Source organism: Sus scrofa, chromosome 16 (assembly GCF_054392235.1).
Source record: "Sus scrofa isolate SSC_HxYL_T2T_F1_AM1 chromosome 16, Sscrofa_HxYL_maternal_Yorkshire_Landrace_v2.0, whole genome shotgun sequence".
Classification (NCBI taxonomy): domain Eukaryota; kingdom Metazoa; phylum Chordata; class Mammalia; order Artiodactyla; family Suidae; genus Sus; species Sus scrofa.
Genome location: NC_139398.1, coordinates 30,511,577 through 30,529,605, shown reverse-complemented (window position 1 = coordinate 30,529,605; position 18,029 = coordinate 30,511,577). Strand labels below are relative to the sequence as shown.

Sequence of the window (18,029 nt, the reverse complement as noted above, 5' to 3'; positions counted from 1 at the left end):
CAGCCCCTTCTCTTGTGATTTACCACCTTCAGCTTTCTGTTGTATTTGCAAATGTATTTCCCTTTTTAGTGTATAAGCTCCTTGAAGGTAGACACAGTATCTTAGCCCCCTTTGCATGCTCTCACAGCCTAATTCAGCGCCTTGCACACATGAGCCTTGTATATGTATGAGGAATAACCAACTGCGTTCTTTCTAGTGTGAGCTTTCTCTAATGATGGGAGCTGCCCCCTTTTGGTCATTCAGGTAGAGCACAGCCTTCTGAGTCACCGCGGTGCTGTCTATGCAACTCGGGGAAGTTATTCCATCTCTCCAAGCCTCAGTTTCTTGCCACTAATGGGGATAATACTCACACCTACCTGTCTCAGAGCGTGCTTGTGAGAATCAAATGACTTAATTCACGTAAAACCCTGACATAATGAGCTGCACTCCAGTGATAGCCTCTATCCTGATAATAGTAATACTGCTTTTATTATCATCATCCAGGTTCCCAACATTAAAGTCAAGTCAGAAGGTATATATTAGACCATAAGCGAGTCTGAGTGTGACTGCCCAGCCCTGGGGGTAGGGGTAGGGGTGGTTTTTAAGACTAAATCAGTCTTTTTCATTGTGAGTATAACACATTTATTCCTTGGCATAAGAGTGAATGGATCCAGCTATTTCATATTGAAGGTTTATATTTCCCTGTATGAATTTAAATGCTAAGCCTCCTTGTCCTCTGTTAGGCGGTTTACATTATGTCTGGAAAACGTTTATTCTGTTCTGCAGATATGGTGTTGGTCCTGCCACAATGGATGTGCCCTTTTGAAAATGTCAGCACTGCCCAAAGAACAGGATGATGGCATTTTACAGATCCAGAAGAACTTCTTGGATGGGTCAGTACTGTCCTACATTTTCTTATGGTTTATTTAGCTCAGTGTTTGTTTTTCAGGAAGCAGGGACCGTTCTTGGTAGTTTGCCCTTTTCAGTTTACCTACTGCTTACTTGGGGATACTGCTTAGGGTGGTTGTTTTTAATTTGAAAGGAATCAGTACAACGTAATCATGAAGACTGTCAACTCAATTGTTTTTATTTTTTAAATTTTTATTTTTTATTTTTTAATCTTTTTATTTATTTTTTTTCTTTTTAGGGCAGCACCCGTAGCATATGGAAGTTCCCAGACTAGGGGTCGAATCAGAGCTACAGCTGCCGGCCTACACCACATCCACAGCAACCCAGGATCCAAGCCGCATCTGCAACCTACACCACAACTCATGGCAATGCCAGATCCTTAACCCACTGATTAAGGTCAGGGGGCGAACCCTCATCCTCATGGGTACTAGTCAGGCTCGTTGCCTCCGAGCCACAACAGGAAGTCCTCAACTGCACTGTCTTGAGAGATGCATGCTGAAGCCTTTAGGGGCGTGGCATCTGTAATGTTAAAGTCGTCAAATCCAGGTCAAGGTATATGTCGCTGTGCCGTTCTTTTCTGCAGGTTTGAAAATTTTCAAAATGAAAAGTTAAGAAAAAAAAAAAAAAAACACCACCACCCAAAACTGGATGAATTAAAAATCAGAAAGGGAGTAGACTTTGGAGTTCAATTGCCTTGGTTCTCAGGTCATGGCTCTGTCGGGTTATAAACTTGACAGTCTTGCTCCTTGTCCCTGTGCTCCCACCTCCTCTGACGGGAGGGGCAGTCGTGTGGTAGTTTCCTTGTTGGGAAGGAGCTGGTGGGAGGATACCTACCGAGCCCTTCCCACAGGTCCTGGCACATAGCAAGTGCTCAGGAAAAGCTAACTAGTGCCTACTCTTGCCTGCACTTCTAATCTCTTGTTACTTTTTGGTACCTAGAATTTACAAGATCATCCACAGGCCACCCTATGAAATTGTTAAAACTGAAGACCTGTCAAGCAACTTCCTATCCCTGCAGGAAATCCAGACGGCATACTCTAAGTTTAAACAGCTGTTTCTGATAGGTGAGCAGAATGCTGAACAAAAACTTTCTGTCAGAGGGGGAAATACCTGTCACGTGGATCAGGTGAACGCTGGTGCCTTTGCCCTGGGGTCCCCATGGTATTTCGCAGAGGTTCACAGCCACCAGGGCCGGTGTCGCAGAGTGGAGGGGCTGGCCGCCATCTGCACACTTGCTGCCACTTTCTTTCTCCAGGCTCGTGCCCCACTGCTCCTCTCAAGGCACTGAACTCAGAACCAGCCTCCTCTTCTCTTCCCTCCCAGCACTCTGGTTGTCTTTAGGGTCATGGCATCTGTAATGTTAACAGTCGTCAAATCCAGGTCATGGTTTATGTCACTGTGCTGTTCCCTTTAGAAGTTGTCGAATTGGGTGAGTTCCCATTGTGGCTCAGGGGAAACAAATCTGACTAGCATCCTCGAGGACGCAGGTTCAATCCTTGGCCTTGCTCAGTGGGTTAAGGATCTGGCATTGCCGTGAGCTGTGGTGTAGGTCACAGATGCTACTCAGATCTGGCGTTGCTGTGGTTGTGGCGTAGGCTGGCAGCTGTAGCTCCGATTCAACCCCTAGCCTGGGAACCTCCATATGCCGTGGATGCAGCCCTAAAAATACCAAAAAAAAAAAAAAGTTGTAGAATTGTACAATACCTGTATTCACTGGCTATTTTGGAAAGTGAATGATCTATTTCTTTTCCTTAGTGGCTTATTACAGACTCCTCCCTGACTAAGTGGAAATATTTTACTTTTTATTTTTGGATTTGATGTGCATGTGTGTATTTATAGTGTTAAAAAATTCAATTAATCAGAAATGTACAAAGAACAAAATATGCCCCTCCGAGCCACCTTCACTTTCCTGCCCAGGCTGCCCAGTGTGAACAGTTTAGAACTTGAGTAAGATTTAATTAAGATCAGTCACCTATTGATTCTCTTTAGTTTTTTTTGTTTTTGCTTTTTTTTTTTTTAGGGCCACACCCATGGCATATGGAAGTTCCCAGGCTAGGAGCCAAATCGGAGCTGTGACTGCCAGGCTATACCACAGCCACAGCCACACGGGATCCCAGCCGAGTCTGCGACCTACAGCACAGCTCATGGTAACACTGGATCCTTAACCCACTGAGCAGGTCCAGGGATTGAACCTGAGTCCTCATGAATGTTAGTTAGGTTCTTTACCACTGAGTCACACTGGGAACTCCCTCTTCACTCTAGAAATGAGTGTTTTATTAGAGGTTTGTTACACTTACAGGTAATTTTTCCTGACTTTGACTTTTGTAGATAAGGATGAATATGACACCAAGGGAAACAAGTGTACACCTCTAACTCGAATACATTGTGCTACATGTTATAAAATAGATTTATAGGAGTTTCCCTTGTGGCTCAGCGGTAACAAACCTGACTAGTGTTCATGAGGATGTGGGTTCCATCCCTGGCCTTGTCAGGGTGTTGTCACGAGCCTGTGGTGTCGGTCACAGATGAGGCTCAGATCCCACATTGCTGTGGCTGTGGTATAGACCCCTAGGCTGGGAACTTGTATATGCGGTGGGTGTGGCCCTAAAAAGACCCCCAAAAATAATAATAATAATTAAAGATAAATAAATAAATAGATTTATAAAAAGCAGGCACCTGGCAGTGAGAGTAAGAAATTCTGCTATCTGATACAAGACTGATTTTCTACTCTGCTTTCACCATCCAGGACTTGTGGGGTTATCTGCTGTCTCATTGATTTGAGTTGCCAACTTTGACATGCATAGACAACTTGAAAATGGGCTGCTTTTTTTTTTTTTTTTTTTTTTTTGTCCTTTTAGGGCCGCACCCTCCGGCATATGGCGGTTCCCAGGCTAGGGGTCTAATCAGAGCTGTTGCCGCCGGCCTATGCCAGAGCTACAGCAGTCCCAGATCTGAGCCTTGTCTGTGACCTACACCACAGCTCACGGCAATGCCGGATCCATAACCCACTGAGCAAGGCCAGGGTTCAAACCAGCAACCTCATGGTTCCTAGTCGGATTCATTTCCACTGCGCCACGACGGAAACTCTGGGCTTGTTTATTAAGGTGGGTTGGGGAGATTGTTTCCAGTGTGCAAGGTGAATGTCTGGGTGTGTGTTTAGGATTCTAGCAGAAGCTAGCCATCCCCTCAGGCCTCAGAGCAGCAGAGCATGTCCTGGGTGTCTTCCTTTTCTAGGAGCACCAGCCTGGCTGTTGGCTCTGTCTGCCTAGAACATATTACTCTCAACTCAACAATGTGCATACAATATACCCTGTGTGCATATTGCAGGGCACTTTTTATTTGAGCAATAAAAGTCTGTTTTTGACTACCACACCCTGCCAGGGGTTTACAGGTCAAAACCTACTTCAGTTGAAGATTTGAAATGCCCTTTACTTAAAAGTGGAAGCTCGTCCTGGATTTGCAGCTTGGTCTGGGGCCGCACGTCTGCATAACACAGGTTTCACAGCATGTGTGTCAGCAGTTGGTGCCTGACTTCTTTAATCCTTTCTTTCTTTTTTCCAGATAATAGTACCGAATTTTGGGACACAGATATAAAGTGGTTTTCCCTGCTGGAAAGTAGCAGCTGGCTTGACATAATCAGGTATTTCAAGTCATTGTGTTTTGCTCATGAATTTCACGGTTCTCTAATCTGAAGTGGTAAAAAGCAAACTGACAAATAACTTGTATATTTTGCAGTTAAATACTCTAGATCACATGTTCTGTTCAGGGCTCAGCTGAATTTTACATTCCTCATTGATTATTTCTGTGCACATCTGATCAGCATTTACAGACATGCCACCTGCCCACGAAGAGATCCACTCCCTGGACTGTAGGCTAAGGATCGAGAGGCCACAGAAAAGGGGCGTGGAGACCAGCATTCTGACTGAGCATCCGGCTCACCTTCAGGGGAGGAAGCTGGGCACTGAGAAGGGGAGGGTGCTGAGTTTTCACTGAAGGCCTTTTTAGAAAAATCCTGTGTCTTTTATGTCTCTTAGCTATTAAATTTTTTTTTTTTTTACTATGATTAATGCCAGGTAGTTGTGTTTCACCTTGGAATTAGGTAGAGATTCCAAGAGAACAGAATTTTATTCCCTTCATATTTTGAATCGCTTCTCTCTGTTGCCCTTAAGTGGAGGAGAGGGCAAAGGAAGGCACAAAACAAAAATGACAAGGGGGAGAGGAGGGGAGAGGATGGCTCCAACCCCAGGACACATGTGAGGAAAGGGAAGACCTCTCCCTTCTACCACGCTCGGCGGCGTTGTCTCTTAGCTCTGCCTGGGAGTTTGGGCAAGGGAACCTCAGGCCTCCAAACGCTTGTTAACAGATAGGTTTTGAGGAGCCTGCTGCATGTCCCGTGATTTGAATATATAATCACATTGTGATAAATGCATTGTGATAAATGCTGTAAACAAAGGAACCTTTCTGTGTACATGGTGGCTAGAGAAGGCAAGGGTCTCTAACCAGAGGAAGAGCCGTGGGGGAGAGAGCAAGGGTATGAAGCCCGAGTAATTAGTACAGAAGGCAGAGCTGCTGGCAGTGGCAACAGTCTCTAAGGGCATAGTGTGTCTAGAGAGAAACAAAGGGATTTCTGGGCATGCTGGGCCTCTCCAGCCACATCAACACATTCGGCCAATGACCTTGAATTAAGCATGATGGACGTGCAGCACAGCCTGCAGGTGTGGGCTTGAGGGCTCTTACTGGGACTCACCGACACACTCAGCTGTGAATTTGCAGTAAGAATTTCTAGTTTAGGGATCACCTAGGAACATTTTTATGTCAGTTTTGGAATTCTAAAGAATTTAAGTTTCTGATAAGCAGATGAGTGTCTTGCAGTATCTGAATAGTGTAAATGATAATTTGTTTCTTTTCTGAAGGAGTTTTAGCACGAAACAGTGCGATAAGAAAATGAAGATCAAGTCAGACACCTCTCAATAAATTTCTTAGTGTGTATGATATCAAGCTCAAGACCTAATCTCCCCTTTTCTTGTCTCTCTCCTATTTAGACGCTGCCTGAAAAAAGCAATAGAGATTATAGAATGTCTAGAAGCACAAAACATGAACATTCTTCTTCTAGGTAATATATTTACAGCACAAAGAGTGGTCTCCTTTTTTCTTTACTTGGGATTTATTTATATATGGGGCTTTATGTAATTGGAATTCTCTTAAAAAAAAGGGTGAGCTGGTGTAGAAATCCTTCCCATTCTTTTTACCCTGACCTTAGAATCCTTTGCTTTGGATTTCAGTGTTGGAGTTTAAAAATGAATTCTTTCACTTGGAACTTGGCAGACCTATTTGTAGCCCAAGAAGGAATTGTTTGCTATCTTTTCCAAAGCTCACATTTCCTAATGTTTTGAGGTTTTTTGTTTTATATTAACTCAGTTAAAGTTAAAATCTTTGGATGATCTTTTTGTATGAAGAGACCCATGGATGGTTTAATTGTTACTTTTGCATCTTTGTGTCCGACAGTTTTGTATAGTTGCCATAGAGACTTTGTGGTCCCCGATTTCCTTTTCTTTTGTGGGCTTAACTTGCCGTGCATGCAGACAGGACATACACATTCGGCATGTGAAAAAGCAGAGCGTAAACCTTAGGCGATGAGGATTGTTGCTGGAATTGGTTAGATTTGAGCTGAAGTAGTATGTTTGCTGTTTTGAATATTTAAAGTTTCTTCTACCGCATGCTTAAGTAGACTGTCTCATGCTTTCATACCCTTGAGCTTTTAGCATTTTCCTGACACTTTCCATGACTGCTGGGATTTGACTTCTGTGGGCAGACTGGAAAAGTGTGTGCCTGGGGCTTCTTGTACCCTCTGATGCTGGCTCACTGACTTAAATTTGAATACATTCACAGAGCACCTCCCATGTACAGAGCTGTGTGCTTCTGCCTTCTAGAAATTTACCAGCCTATGAAGAGAGCAAGCCTAAGGTTGTTATTGAAGAAGTCCTACCTTACAGTGGCAGAACAGAGTACTGAGTAACTGTGAAAAGGAGGAATAAAGACTGGGGGCTGAGAGATGGAAATACCCAGGGCCCACCTGCACCAGTGCCAGAGTTGCATAAAATGAAATGGGAGGAGTTCCCTTGTGGCTCAGTGGGTTGAGGATCCAGGTGTTGTCACTGTAGCAGCTTGGGTCACTGCTGTGGCCACATTTGATCCCTGGCCCGGGAACTTCCACATGCCCTGGGTGCAGCCAGGAAAGAAAAGACACTACAATAAAACCCAATTAATGGGAATCTCTGGCGGACGAGGCTGAGCTGTCACTTGATCCTTAGTGGATTGCTGGGTTATGTCTCCTCTGAAATCTCGTTCTTCCTGAGACCCACAGATGTACAGTTAACACCCTTCACACAGAAGAAGGAAGATCCTCTGAAAAAAATGAAACTTGTTTCAAAAGGTGATAGCACTAGGAAGACACATAAAAATCTGTTTCTCCTAAAGCCGCGTGTTCCCACAGTTTGACCTTGTTTCCTGGAAGAGAAACAGGAGAACAAGTGTTCACTCTGGGGTCACAATGAAGCTTTAAGAGTGGAAACACTTCCCTGCTTAGAATTCTCTCTGAAGCTTCTCTAACTCCTGCCGGCACTATCGTCCTCATGGACATTTTAAAGTAGCAACTGGAGAAGTTTCCTGTCGTGGCTCAGTGGTGAACAAATCCGACCAGGAACCATGAGGTTGTGGGTTCGATTCCTGGCCTTGCTCCGTGGGTTAAGGATCCAGTGTTGCCGTGAGCTGTGGTGTAGGTTGCAGATGCGGCTCGGATCCTGTGTTCCTATGCTCTGGTGTAGGTCGGTGGCTACAGCTCCAATTAGACCCCTAACCTGGGAACTCCCATATGCCGCAGGAGTGGCCCTAGAAAAGGCAAAAAGACCAAAAAAATAAAATAGCAACTGGAGTTGCACTTATTTTTGTAAAGTAGAAACCACAGGGGTGTAGACATTGATTTTTCAGGACCTTAAAACTCTAAGACAAATGCATGGGTATAGACATGTTTTTATTTACTGTAGGTCATGGCTGGCGAGCCAGGGTGTGAGCAGAATTTTCATCATGTGGGTTTTGTACCGTGCACTCCAGGGGTGGACGTGTGGCTCACACTTGCTGTGGAGAGCCTCCTCTAGGCTAGGCAGGGGGAAGCAGGCCCTTCTCTGCTCTCAGATAGAAACGGAAAGAGTCTTGGAGGGAGAATCAGAGGCATCCTAGTGCAGTCAGAAATACAACACTTCCTTGGAGTTCCCATCATGGCACAGTGGAAATGAACGCAGGTTTGATCCCTGGCCTCACTCAGTGGGTTAAGGATCTGGCGGTTGCCGTGAGCCATGGTGTAGGTCACAGACGCTGCTTGGATCTGGTGTGGCTGTGGCTGTGGCGTAGGCCAGCAGCTATAGCCCTGATTTGACCCCTAGCCTGGGAATGTGTCGTGAATGCGGCCCTAAAAAAAAAAAGAAATATTACACTTTCTCTGAAGCAAGAGGTAGCAGAGGGAAGGCGCCTGAGAAGCAGCTGAGCCTTGGAACAGTGAATTCAGTGATGGGAACTCGGACACACTAGCTGGAAGGGTTTTGAGTTGTCTGTGGAGCCCAGCAAGCCACCACGTTGTGTGTGATTCTGCCCTCATCAAGTGGCACATCTGGACCCCGCCTGCTGACAGTGGGTCTGTTGCGCTGTGTTTAATTATCAGTAACAAGCCCATCTTAAGTGCCATTGTGCGCTGGGACCTATGCCAGCCAGGCTAGAAGCAGTTTGTCTCTCAGTCTGAAAGCATTACCTTTTTTCCCCCACTGGTTCTGCCCTTTTGAGAATTGGAGCTTGACGGGAACAGACATTGGTTTGGGGCCGTGCTGTTACCTGTGCCTCTGCAGCTATTTAACTCTTGGTACCCTTCTTCCTCTCTGCGCTGCCACTGGGCACCGCCTCCCCAGAGGAGAACGCCTCCGACCTCTGCTGCCTCGTCTCCTCTCTGGTGCAAGTGATGATGGACCCTCACTGCAGGACCAGGTTTGGTTTCCAGAGTCTTGTCCAGAAGGAGTGGATCATGGGTGGGCACTGCTTCCTGGATCGCTGCAACCACCTGCGTCAGAGTGACAAGGAGGAGGTGAGTGTTGTCATCACAGAGCCATTCAGCCCTGGGCAGGCAGAGCCCAGTCGTGTTTAATACCTATCTTCAGATGCAAGGGTCACTGCCTACGCAGGGCATGCCCTAGGGGCTTGCCACGGGGGCTGAGGTCACTTCACTGTCGGATGACTTTGAATGCCTTAAAAACATTGGAACCCTTGCAGGGGAAAGGGATATATATTAACAGGCGTGTTCTGGGGGGAAAAAACAAAACAAGCGTGTTCAGAGTCTTGTAAATCATGTACCCAAGGCTGTATTATATTTCCTGGTGGAAGTAATCCTGATTTGTAGAACTTAAATAAAAATTAACTCAACGAGATTCCAACAGCTTCTGACAAGTTAGTCTTTGCAAAAAAATGAATATTCTGGCAACAGCGTGCAGCAGCTTGATGTGGGATCTCAGTTCCCAGACCAGGCATTGAAAGTGCTGAGTCCTAAAGTTTCAGTTATGGCACTGCAGAAACGAATCTGACTAGCATCCATAAGGAGGTGGGTTTAATCCCTGGACTCGCTTAGTTTGTCGGGGATCTGTCGTTGCCATGAGCTATAGTGTAGGTCACAGACTCAGCTCAGATCCTGAGTGGCTGTGGCTGTAGACTGGCAGCTGTAGCTCTGAGTTGACCCTTAACCTGGGAACTTCCATATGCCTCGGGTGTGGTGCTTGAAGAAAAAAAAAAAGTGCTGAGTCCTAACCACTAGACCACCAGGGAACTCCCTAGAAACTTATTTTTGCTGCTTATACCTTCTCTCCCATCCTGTCTCTTCTGGGCCCTCATCGTCAGGGAGTAGAGAAAGGTTCTGTTGACAAAAGTTGACGTAACTGAGTAGGGGGGGGTTTTTTTTCCGGGTTTTTTTTTTTTTTTGGTGGGGGGGGTGGCTGTATCTGTGGCATGTGGAGGTTTGGGGCCAGGGATCAAGCCTGGGCCACAGTAGCAACCCGAGCTGCTGGAGTAACAACACCAGATCATTAACCCGCCTCACCACAGGGGAAGTCCAAAAGTGGAATTCTTTTTGGGAGGCAATAGCATTTGACTTCTTGGGGTTCGGAGTTAGTGTTCTCTGTTAGGATCAGTTGCAAGCGCCCATCTGTCAGTGCTGATTGACAGGGGCGTTTTACACATTTCATCTTGGGAATATCTTTCACACCGGTAGGTCTTGCCAAGTCCTGAGGTTAATCCACAGCCGTGTGGTTTCAGTTGAGCATCTTTATCACTGGGAATGGGAATCGCCTAGAATGTGTTTCCCAGAGAATACAGTGCCTGCAAGAAGTGGTTATTCTACAGCTGTGGAGATGCTGTCCCTGAACCAGGGACCGCTGGCTTTGGCCTTTGGTACCTACTCAGCCACATGTATCTCATTGCCTCCTAGGTTCCCGTGTTCCTGCTCTTCTTAGATTGTGTCTGGCAGCTGGTGCACCAGCATCCCCCAGCATTTGAGTTCACGGAGACGTACCTGACCGTTTTGTCAGATAGCCTGTACATACCTATTTTTAGTACTTTCTTCTTCAATTCGCCTCATCAAAAAGATACGAACATGGTAAGCGTCCCTCTTAGGAAGCTTTTAGTGTACTGAAGAAGCCGTGTCTCAAAAGTAGGATGCAATAGGATTGATGATAAAATCGATATTTATATAACACCATCCTGGGCCCTGTTTTTTGTTTTTTGGGTTTTTTTTTTTTTTTTTTGTCTTTTTAGGGCCATACCTGTGGCATATGGAGGTTCCCAGTCTAGGGGTCAAATTGGAGCTATAGCTGCCGGCCTACACCACAGCCACAGCAACATGGCATCCCAGCCACATCCATGACCTACACCACAGCTCATGGCAGCACCAGATCCTTAACCCACTGAGCTAGGCCAGGGATCAAACCTGCATCCTCATGGATGCTAGTCTGGTTCGTTGACTGCTGAGCCATGATGGGAACTCCCTGGGCCCTGTTCTGCTTTCCGGGTATTGATATTTAATCCTGAAGCACTCTGTGGGTCTGAATTACTACTATCCCTGAGGAGCTGAGGCACTGAGACAGTAACTTGCCCAAGGTCACGTGGTCAGTATCGGAACTGGGAGCAAGTGTCCGAGCTGAGAATTAAGTGGATTAAAAGTCATCTTTGTGAACAGATCAGATGCCTTCTCTTCGACTTGCCTGATGCTCGGAGTGACTGAAGAGAGTGGAGTTAAGTGGTCTGAAACCCCTTTAGGCTCCTTTAAGGCCGTGTTTCTGAGGCTTCCCTGCTCTGACCAGCCCTCTGGGGGCCTCGTGGTTTGCTGCAGCTCGCCCTCCAGTGGGAGAGGTTTCACACAACCCCTCTAGGGAAATGCGAAACACAGAACCCAGGCCTCCAGTTGCACGGCCATGCGGCTCACCAGCTCTGTGACCTCAGGTAGTTTATTCAGTTTTCCAAGCCTCAGTTTCTCCAAAGGTACCATGGAAAAGTTGGAGTGACCTCACAAGGGTGTTGTGCCCAGCACAGAGGCTGGTCTCCTTCCCCCACCCCCACCGAAAGCCGAGAGGGAAACAGCCCCTGGTGGCCTTTGAAACGAAGGGCTGGGAAGGCTGGGTCTCAAGTAGGGCAGGCGGGCAGGCGGGCGGGCGGGCGGGCGCGCCTTTTGTGGCCTCTCAGGACTGTTTGCTCTCCTCAGCCCTCCCTGGAAACATCGTGACCTGTGCTTGTTTTGGCAGGGTAGGGAAAGCCAGGATACACAAGGCAAGCCTTTGAATCTCCTCACCGTGTGGGACTGGTCTGTACAGTTTGAACCCAAGGCCCAGACGTTGCTCAAAAACCCTCTTTACGTGGAAAAGCCAAAACTGGACAAAGGCCAGCGGAAAGGAACGCATTTGAAAGTAAGACATGCATGTATCTGACCCCCTTCATGTGTGCAGAGATCCTCATGTTCGCAAGGATAAAAGTTAGATACGGATTCTGGACACACAGCCGCAAAGTGGAGATTGTGACACGCAGATTGTCAGGGCCGGAGAATCCTGTGCGCTCAGCAGGTCTGCCTCCACCGAGGAGACTCGGCCGTCGGCTGAGTGTCACCAGGGGTGCTGCGGCCTGGGCCGCCGTGAGCATGGAGTCACATGTGGTTGGTAGAGTGGAAGGAACGTTGACCACCAGTTCGCAGCCTCTCTTTAGGCTAAAAGGGATTTTTGTGACTAATATGTTCTGTCAAGGGCCACAGAGTCTCTGACACCACTCCCCCCACTCCACTGTAGTGTGAAAACAGCTGCAGACGCCACATAAGCAGCCGGGCATGGCCGTGTTCCAGCATTTACGAAAGCAGGCAGCAGGTCAGATTGGGCGACGGGCTGACCTTTGCAGACCTGGACTGTAATTGACAAGTGTTGCATTATTTGAGTTTCCTTTTAGGTATTTACTCCTGATTTTACTAGGTGTTAAAACCCCAGCATTCCCGAGATGATGTGTGATTTGCATGGCCTTTCCTAGTCCTGTCTCCTGACCTGGATGCCTGACCTCCCACCAGACTCCACAAAGGGGAGAGCAGTGGTGGTCGGTCGCAGGCTAGTGCACGTCGCCACCTTTGGCACCACTCTCCTCTGATCCCACTGTCTTGGGGTGGGGAAGGGCAGGGGAGGTGGCTCCGTGCTAAAGAGGCCTGGGGACCCAGTGAGCCAAAGCCAGTACTTTCAGAAGATGCCAGCTGGTGGAGAACTGAGAGCTGCCACTTTGCCCTTTCCAGGGTCCTCAGGCCCGAGGTGGGAGTTTCCCCTCTTGATTCAGTGTCCTTCCTGTCTGTTGGACACAACTGCCCTGAGCTCCAGAACAGCTTGGCCAGGGGACAGACATTGTCAGTGTGCTGTGCCCCCTGGTGGCTGCACGCACACTTCCTGCCTGGTCAGGATTGCAGAACTGCCCTGGGCCCCAGGGGCAAGGGCGCTCAGAGTCAGGCAGACACCAAAGCTCCAGCTTGTCAGGCTAGATTCCTTTTCTCTGCCCACGTGCCCTCTTCCTAAGTGTCCTTTCTCCTCTTAGGGAGGAACAGACGGCTGGCTTCCAGGAGCTGGCTGGTGGGAGAGGCTTGAGCTGAAGGGTAGGGGCGTCTCAGGTTGTACTCATTAAAGCAGAGCAGGGTTGGGCCACTGAGGACTTTTGAAGCCTTTGGGTGGGGAGCCCAGGAGACAGGCTTGAGGCCTTGTGGTAAGTGCATGGGCAGCCTCAGAGAACTTCCTAGAGACTGAGTTGCCACAGCCAACCAGCACAACGTGCTGCCCTGGGAATTGCCGCAGGGTCCACCAGGCATGCAATCCCAACCTCAGTCCCAGGCCTGGACCAGCTCTGGGTACGTGGTGTTGCTCCCACCTGGCCCATCTGGAGCGCTCCCTTCACTTAGGGTTTGAGGGAGGTGCTTCCAGGACAAATGGGGTTGTGCCAAGAGAACAGGCTCTAGAACGAGACTGTGTGACACCACATCTGGCACTTGGTAGCTGGGGCCATTGCAGTTTGCTTAACCTCTGTGCCTTGGTTTCCTCACCTGTGACACGGACCATACAGTGACTTTGAGAAATGGGTAAGTAGAGGCACGTTAAGCTCTGAGCGCAGAACCTGGGAGGCAGTGGACACCTGCTTCCCCAGTCCCTGCCCTGCCCAGCTCAGCTGGGTCACCGGGGAGAAGAGAGGCCAGCCCCCAACTTCTGGTCTTCAGCTCTCCCGTCCCCAGAGAGTCAAAAATGCTGGTCATCTCTCACTCATGGTATTGTGAATGGTTTTGCTTTATGTTTTTATTGTTGTTCTATATTCTATAATAAGGAAGTATTTTTTACAAGGAAGAACTGCTAGTAGGAATATGTTAAGGAGTTATAAGGCTAACCCAGAAATAAAACGTTTATCTATTCTTACTCCAAATGAACACCTCAGGAGCAGAAGAATTGGGGAGAAACAGCTTCTACTCATATCTTTTCCCTTCCCCTTGAGCACCAGGAATCCCTCGTATCCTTTTTTACCCATCTTCACAGCCCTTCCATGGTGCATCCCAAAGTACAGCACCTGCTCTGGCTGCAGGTAGAATTACCGAGGAGGACAGAAGTGTGAAGGCGCCCACATTTTCTACCTTGTGTGGCTTAGCCAGTTCCTCAACTTCCTTTTTCTCCCATCATCTGTCTCTTTATCCAAAAGAGTTGGTTTTTTTTTTTTTTTTTTTGGGGGGGGGTCTTTTTTTTTTGTCTTTTTAGGGCCGCACCCTTGGCACATAGAGGATCCCAGGCTAGGGGTCTAATCCGAGCTACAGCTGCCGGTCTATACCTCAGCCATAGCAACGCCAGATCCAAGCCATGTCTGCAACCTACACCACAACTCATGGCAACACTGGATCCTTAACCCACTGAGCAAGGCGAGGGATCGAACCCGCCACCTCATGGTTCCTAGTCGGATTTGTTAACCACTGCGCCACGATGGGCATGCCATCATCAGCCTATCTTAAACTTGTTCTTCGAAAGTACTTAGTGCCCTGTGGTATCACTATGATGGAGAGAAGGGATTTAAATTCTCCCTCTTGGTGTCACAACTTGCCTTTCTGCACAGCTCCATTGTACCTGGTTACATCCATTTGTTTGTAAACCCGTTGTGCATCTGACTCGTGCATTGTAGAATAGACAGTACCCCCACTACCACCACCACTGCTCTCTATGTGCAGTAACATGGTAGTGAATTGGATTCACAGGGAAATTCTAATGTTTCGTGGCTCTTGTTAAAGCAAGATTATGCTTGCTTGCTTTTTTTTTTTTTGAAACAACTGAATCTGCTCTCGGGCTAACCAGAGATTTTTATTTGTGTTTTCTCTCAAAGCATCAACGACAACTTTCTTTGCCACTCACCCAATCTAAATCATCTCCAAAAAGAGGATTTTTCAGGGAAGAAACAGATCATTTAATTAAAAACCTTCTGGGCAAGAGAATTAGCAAACTGATCAATTCTTCCGAGGAACTGCAGGACAACTTCCGGGAGTTCTACGACAGCTGGCACAGTAAGCCCCCCAGCTACCATGGGCTGCTGCTGCCGCACATCGAGGGGCCAGAGGTCAAAGTCTGGGCCCAGCGCTACTTGCGCTGGATTCCAGAAGCCCAGATCCTGGGTGGTGGCAGAGTGGCCACCATGAGCAAACTCTTGGAGATGCTGGAGGAAGTCCAGAGCTTACAGGAGAAGATCGAGGAGAGACACCACAGCCAGGAGGCCCTCCAGGCGGAGGCCACCTCCCTGCTGAGGAACTCGGCCCGCCTGTCCTCCTTGTTCCCTTTTGCCCTGCTGCAACGCCATTCCTCCAAGCCGGTCCTGCCCACCAGCGGGTGGAAAGCTCTGGAAGATGAGGAAGACTTGGCCAAGCGAGAAGACGAGTTTGTGGATCTAGGGGATGTGTGACTGGTCTCTTCGGCCATGGCAAGAGAGGAATGTCTCGGGCTGGGGCAGGAGTCAGGTGCGTCTGCTCCCTGCGTTGGTGTGTCGGGCTGAAGATGACTGCCGGGAGGACGGGCTCAGCTCCGGGCCCTTAGGAGGAAGCCTGGGCCTTCAGGAAAAGAGCTGGTTCTCATTTTCCCCCCGTGGTTCTGAGAGACTATGCAATTAAAACCGTATCGCTAGTATTATTCATTGAAAGGAGTTACTGCTTTACCCATATTACTGTTGTGGCCAGTGTCTGCTGTGAGGTATCGTACAGACCCTGCAGTAGCTGGTTTCCTACTCAGAAAGGGCTTTGGTAAGAGACGCTTGGACTCCATACTGTCTTCAGGTCTCTTCTGTGCCAAGTTGCTTGCTCCAGTCAGCAGGAGTAGTGTCTCCCCAGCCCGTCTCAGTTCAGAGCAAGTTCAGCTTTATGTGGTGTGTGTGTGTGGTGAATTGAGAGATTCAAAGAGAGGTATTAAGATGTCTGGCCTTAGTTTCCAAACCATAGCATTTTTCCTTTCTATGTCCTCTTGTCTCTAGAAAAGTGGGGGAAATTGCACGAGTGTCGCCCATCGTGACCTTCGAGGCTGTCCTCAGACTGTGTCACTGTATGTGGGGGCTGGGGGCTAGGCGACCCGCAGCGCCCCTGCTTGGGGGCTGACAGCTCCAGGGCGCCCTGGCGGTTCCGTACACTTGCCGCCAGCCCTGCACGCTCCCTGCCTTGGTGTCTGTCCCAGGATCTTGCTGCTAAACCTGTTGGTCAAACTAGGGGAATCTCTTTGGTTTGCCCAGAGGAGCTTCCAGTCTTCTGAGGTGCTCAGTGTTTGAAAGCAGTGGCTCTGGCTTTTTCCAGTGGCGCGCCGAGGCTGTGGAGCGTGTGTGACCGCCGCCCTCTGCAGCAGCCCCTCCGTTTCCCCAGATTCTCTTACCTTCCAGTCTGATGCATAGGTTCACTGCTGCACGTGGCTTTCGGAGGGAAGCCGTCAAGCGTAAGCATCAGAAGTGAGAGTTATCACATTGTACCTCAGCGATTTAAAAAGCCATAGAAGACACTTGACTCTGCCTGGTAACCTTCTTGGATCTGCTGTCTAAATGATATATATTTTTTAAATGCAGGAAAGTACACTTTATAAGGACCGGTTTTTTCATTCTCCACGGAACCCTGTTCAGTTCCCCAGAAGGAAGGGGGGGGAAATTATCTCACGTTAGAATGTTTCCTATCGAATGTTTGCCTTTCATATACATTTGCTCTCCAGTATGGATCCCGAATTGAATATTCCTTGTCTAGAGAAACGTTCAGTTGCTCAAAGGCAATAAGAATTTTGAAACGGTTGACAAAGAAGGGTTTCTTGGTTTGCACTGAATCGTCTTTTGTACACACAAGAAATTGCTTTGCTGTCCTCCCCACGCCCTGTTAGTCTGTTAAGACGATGGAGGTTGAGGGGAGGGCAGGATTCATGTATCTGGGGCCAAACACATGCCCAGTCTTGGGTGCCTTAAGAATCTCACTAGTAAGGTCAGTGTTAGGCTTGGAATAGGGATTTTAAAATTATCCTAGTTTATTGGCCACCTTTAAGTATGTTCTATGGGCCTTCTTAAACTAGCAGTAACCTCTACTTCTCTGCCCCACTGCCTCCCAAATATACCATGGAGCTGACTAATTTTGTGACCATGTTATAATGGGAATATTTATACAGTAGCTCTTCAGTCTTAAAATTTAGTAATTTTCATTCCAAAAATGCCCAGTGTGATGCTTTATAATCCATAAAGTATGGTTTAAAGGCACAAGGTCATGGCCCCTGTCATAGCAGTTGAATGTGCATTGAAATATTTTTCTATGATTTTTAAAAAATTACAGTAGAAAAATAAGCTGTTGTAACACGTAAGGTCATGACAGTTTATGTATTTATATTGAAATCAGATTTCTATAAACTTGTATTTGTGTACAGGATTCTCAGTGGGTTTATATATTGTGACATTTTTATTCAAGGTTGAGATGTGGATTATGCTTAATAGTAAAAACTGAAATGAGACCATTTACTTTGTGTAAAATGCTGCACTGCGCACGTTCGGAAATGTAAATTAATTTGCTGTATATAATATCTTGAGTTTGTTTATACCTCTAAGTTTTTACACTGAAGATAAATTAGCTTTAAATACATTCAAAACTCTTTTTTTTAAAGGAAATAAGCTGTTGGGCTAAATCTGTATAAATGTGCTTTTTATTTTCTGGATGTACAATGAAAGTTTATACTTGTATTTCACTGCATCATATCTGATTGCAGAAATTAAAGCACAATTTACAATACTGTATTTGGTGTGGTTGATATCACATGGAATAATTACTTTCATTTATTCAGTGTGTGTGTATGTGGTTGGTTGGTTGGTTGGTTGGTTGGTTGGTTGGCGGTGGGAAACCAGTAACCAAATAAAGATTTAAAATTTCAGATGTGACAGAATACTGTGAAGAAAAATAAATAGAGTAGGAGCCCTATAGGGTGAGTAAAAGGAAAGGGCTTTTGATCCCTGAAATTAAGTATCATTACCTCTTTGCTTTTATAGGGATATAGAAAATGAGAATTCTCTTATTTTGTCGCTGGAAG

General features: G+C 47.2%; 1 protein-coding gene across 5 annotated transcripts in view; it reads left to right on the top strand.

The window, feature by feature from the left end:
- The window catches only part of MTMR12 (myotubularin related protein 12), a 77,008-nt gene extending 59,269 nt beyond the window's left edge, over window positions 1-17,739 (top strand). For 2 of the 5 annotated variants that reach the window (XM_085002037.1, XM_021077144.2), the window contains 8 exons: window positions 766-872; window positions 1,828-1,952; window positions 4,450-4,528; window positions 5,931-6,001; window positions 8,844-9,016; window positions 10,406-10,573; window positions 11,715-11,876; window positions 14,836-17,739. In XM_085002037.1, coding sequence (XP_084858163.1) covers window positions 766-872; window positions 1,828-1,952; window positions 4,450-4,528; window positions 5,931-6,001; window positions 8,844-9,016; window positions 10,406-10,573; window positions 11,715-11,876; window positions 14,836-15,405 — 1,455 coding nt within the window. In that variant the 3' untranslated portion in view covers window positions 15,406-17,739. Of the gene's footprint in view, window positions 1-765; window positions 873-1,827; window positions 1,953-4,449; window positions 4,529-5,930; window positions 7,560-8,843; window positions 9,017-10,405; window positions 10,574-11,714; window positions 13,291-14,253 lie in introns of all 5 variants that reach the window. The other 3 variants (XR_014831104.1, XR_014831103.1, XR_014831105.1) reach the window with 3 other exon arrangements.
- Window positions 17,740-18,029: the final 290 nt, after the last annotated feature.